The sequence below is a fragment of the Aquarana catesbeiana genome, linkage group LG07, assembly GCF_042186555.1.
Source record: "Aquarana catesbeiana isolate 2022-GZ linkage group LG07, ASM4218655v1, whole genome shotgun sequence".
Classification (NCBI taxonomy): domain Eukaryota; kingdom Metazoa; phylum Chordata; class Amphibia; order Anura; family Ranidae; genus Aquarana; species Aquarana catesbeiana.
The window spans coordinates 328,056,562-328,059,704 of NC_133330.1; the positions used below are offsets into that span (position 1 = coordinate 328,056,562).

Here is a 3,143-nt window from a genome sequence, read left to right on the forward strand (position 1 = left end):
TGTGTGTATATATATATATATATAGATATATATCTATATAGATATATATTTATATATATATTAGGTGTTTAAGATGCAATACTATAATTAGAATAATAAAAAAAAAAACACCATCACCCATTTTTTTTTTTACATGCAGATCAGTTCATCAAAAGAACAGCGCATAAAATTGGAAAAATATAGTATATTAAAAAAACTTGACCTGACACACATCTCTTCCATCCATTTTTAAGTTCTGTTATGGTCAGCCGTGAAAAAAAAATGTATAATAAAAAAATGCTAATAACAAAACACTAAAGACACAGAGCTCCATTTTTAAAAATTTATTTACAAAAAAAAAAATTTGTGTACAACACCATGAATTACCATTTAGAATACATATATATTCATTCATATATAAACATTTTTTTTAATAAATTGACTTTTTTAAAATTTTCTTGAAAATGTAATAGTTAAAATTTCTTTTGTACATTTTTTTTTTTTTTTTGGGTGAACCTTCAACAAAAATGAAAGCTCAGTGCTCTAAACTAACATATTTCCTTTTCTTACAAAAATAAAAACCCAGAAAGTAAAGTTAAATATAATTATTTTTTTGCATGTGTCCATACAAATATGTACAAATTTTTAGTTTTTTTTTCTTTTACCTGTACAGAAAGCATTCCCGAATTTTGTACAGATTACCTAAAAAGTTCGCAGCGATTGGTGGCTGGTCGCAGGGTTTTTTTTCAAGTTCAAAGTCCATGGGGGGGGGGGGGGGGGTTAATGTCCTGGACTATTGAGCTGGCCATTTGGCCACTGCTGTAGGTAGGAACTGTCCTGATATGAGGTTTGTGGGGACACTGAGGATGGGGGTGATGGTGGCCGTGCTTCTGGATAAAGATAAGGGTTGGTGGCCCATCAGGGCAGACTGGACAGTCACTGGGGGTCTCAAAAAAGTCTGTGAGGCTACTGAGGAGGCGGCAGACACCCCAATAATGTTCTCTATGCTGAATGAGGGTCGGCTGCTGGGCTCAGACTTGATAATAGAGGCAGCAGAGCTCAGACTGTTCAACTGAAGCTGTAAACTTGGGCTGAGCTGGGAGTTGAAGGCTTTCCTGCTGAGTTCACTGGAGGGCAAGAGGGGCACAGCTGGGGGCAACATGTGCCCTACAGGGGGGATATAGGGGTACTGCAGAGCCGCATGGTGAGCGTAGGCAGCAGGGTGCAACCCATAGGGGCGCCCATAGGGGCTGGCCAGGGTGTAAGCCCCAAAATTCTGCATCATCAGGGCAGTCTGCTCCCTCAAATTGTCGGGCTGGTGTCTCTTAAAGCGTTTCCTCCTCCTCAGGAAGCTGCCATTGTCGAACATGTCTTCAGATTGGGGGTCCAGGGTCCAGTAGTTGCCCTTGCCAGGGTTGCCAGGCTCTCGAGGTATCTTGACAAAGCAATCATTGAGGGACAGGTTATGCCTGATGGAGTTCTGCCAGGCTGGGAACTTCTCCCTGTAGTAAGGGAAGCGGTTGCTGATGAACTCACAGATCCCACTGAGGGTCAGCTTCTTGTGGGGGCTTTGCAGGATGGCCATGGTGATCAATGCGATGTAGGAGTAAGGGGGCTTCACCAGGCTGTTCTTGGGCTTGGATTGGAGGGCAGAGCTGGCCTCCTGGAGGTCCCCTTTGCCCTCACCCTCGTTGGCACTGTCAGAGGGGCTCCTGGGCAGCTCCTTGCCCACCAGCAGCTCATCCCCTTCCTCCAGGTGGTCGCAGTCGCTGTCCTTGTCCAGGGACTCATCCCCTTCTCCCACCACATCAATGTCCACATCTTCAGCGCTCAGCACCGTCTGCCCGGACATATCACTGGCACTGCTGCTGCCAGAAAGGGTCATCACAGCTCCTGGGCCAGGCTTGACAAGGAGGAGGAGGTGCTGGGGTGGGTGAAGCTGGTGAAGGGGTGCTGCAGGAGAGCCCAAGGGTTCCCACCAAAGCTCCTGAGGGTCCTTTGCTTGATCTTCAGGGGGGACACCCAACTTGCAGCAAAATCCTCAGGGCTTGCCCCCTCCTTGCAGGTCTTGGGGGTTGCTGGGTTCCAAGAATTAAAGGGGTGCAATCAGAGGCTTCAGTAAAGGTCCTGAGGCTTGGTGAGGCTTGGCTGAGGATTGCACACTGTCCAGCAGGGATGAGCCTGAGACACTTTTAAAGCCCCCTTTTCAAAGACTGCCTGATAAATTACTTTCCAGTTAAAGATATACTAGCCGGGTGGGTCACGTGAGAGCGTGACGTCACCAACCCCCCAGCCCTTTCTCTCTCCCCCCCCCCCTTTCCTTTCCTTTGCTCTCCTGCTAAGCCATGCACAATTCAAGTTGTTTCATGGAATTGTCAACAAAGAAACAACAGTAGCACTTCTCATCACAGCCTGCAAGCATCAGGAGAGCTGCATCCCAGCCTGGCCTCCCTGTGGCAGAGGGGGACTCTGTGACAGCATTGCCCAGCCTAATGGTGATCCTGCTGCAGCCTTATGAGCCATGTGGAGGGGGTGGCTCAGGATTCTTTAGAATGCATTCAGCTGGCTCTGACCCTCCAAAAAAATCTGTTTTCTTTGCAGATTGCAATGCAAAGCCTAAAGTGGGAGGATGCATGCATTTGCAGTGGTAGTTAGCTTGCTGTGCTTGGGGGGGGGGGGGGTAGGGTTACAAGGGACCCCCCAGGTGTCAGCTACCTGTCTAACTTTGCAGGTTGCTTCTGCACTGATAGGGGTGCTGGGACACTGACACCATCTGCTGTGCTGGGTATTTAGGAGGGTGACAGCAGGCAAGATGCTTGCAGACCTGTAATCTGGGCATTTGCAGTGATAGCTAGTTTGCTGGGAGGGGGTTGTGGGGTTACAGGGGACCCCAAGTTCCAGGTACCTGGCTGACTTTGCAGTTTGCTTCTGCACTGATAGCACAAGGACACCATTTGCTGTGCTGGAAATTTTGAGAGGGTGGCAGCAGGCAGGATGCATGTAGAGCAATAATCAAGGCATTTGTATAGTGATAGCTTGCTGTGCTGGGTTTTTTTTTAGGGTTACAGGGGACCCCCAAGTGCCCCAAGTGACAGCAAGCACAGGAGCACCAGCTAACTCAATTAGCTATGTCTGCCTTTGCGCCTTGATGGTTTGGAAAAGCA

General features: G+C 47.7%; 1 protein-coding gene across 1 annotated transcript; it reads right to left on the bottom strand.

Annotated features, from left to right (window-relative positions):
* Positions 1–444: 444 nt before the first annotated feature.
* On the bottom strand, positions 445–2,192 carry FOXD3 (forkhead box D3). The gene has a single exon (XM_073591489.1). It carries the CDS (start codon positions 1,862–1,864, stop codon positions 773–775), a length of 1,092 nt encoding a protein of 363 aa, XP_073447590.1. The 5' UTR covers positions 1,865–2,192; the 3' UTR covers positions 445–772.
* Positions 2,193–3,143: the final 951 nt, after the last annotated feature.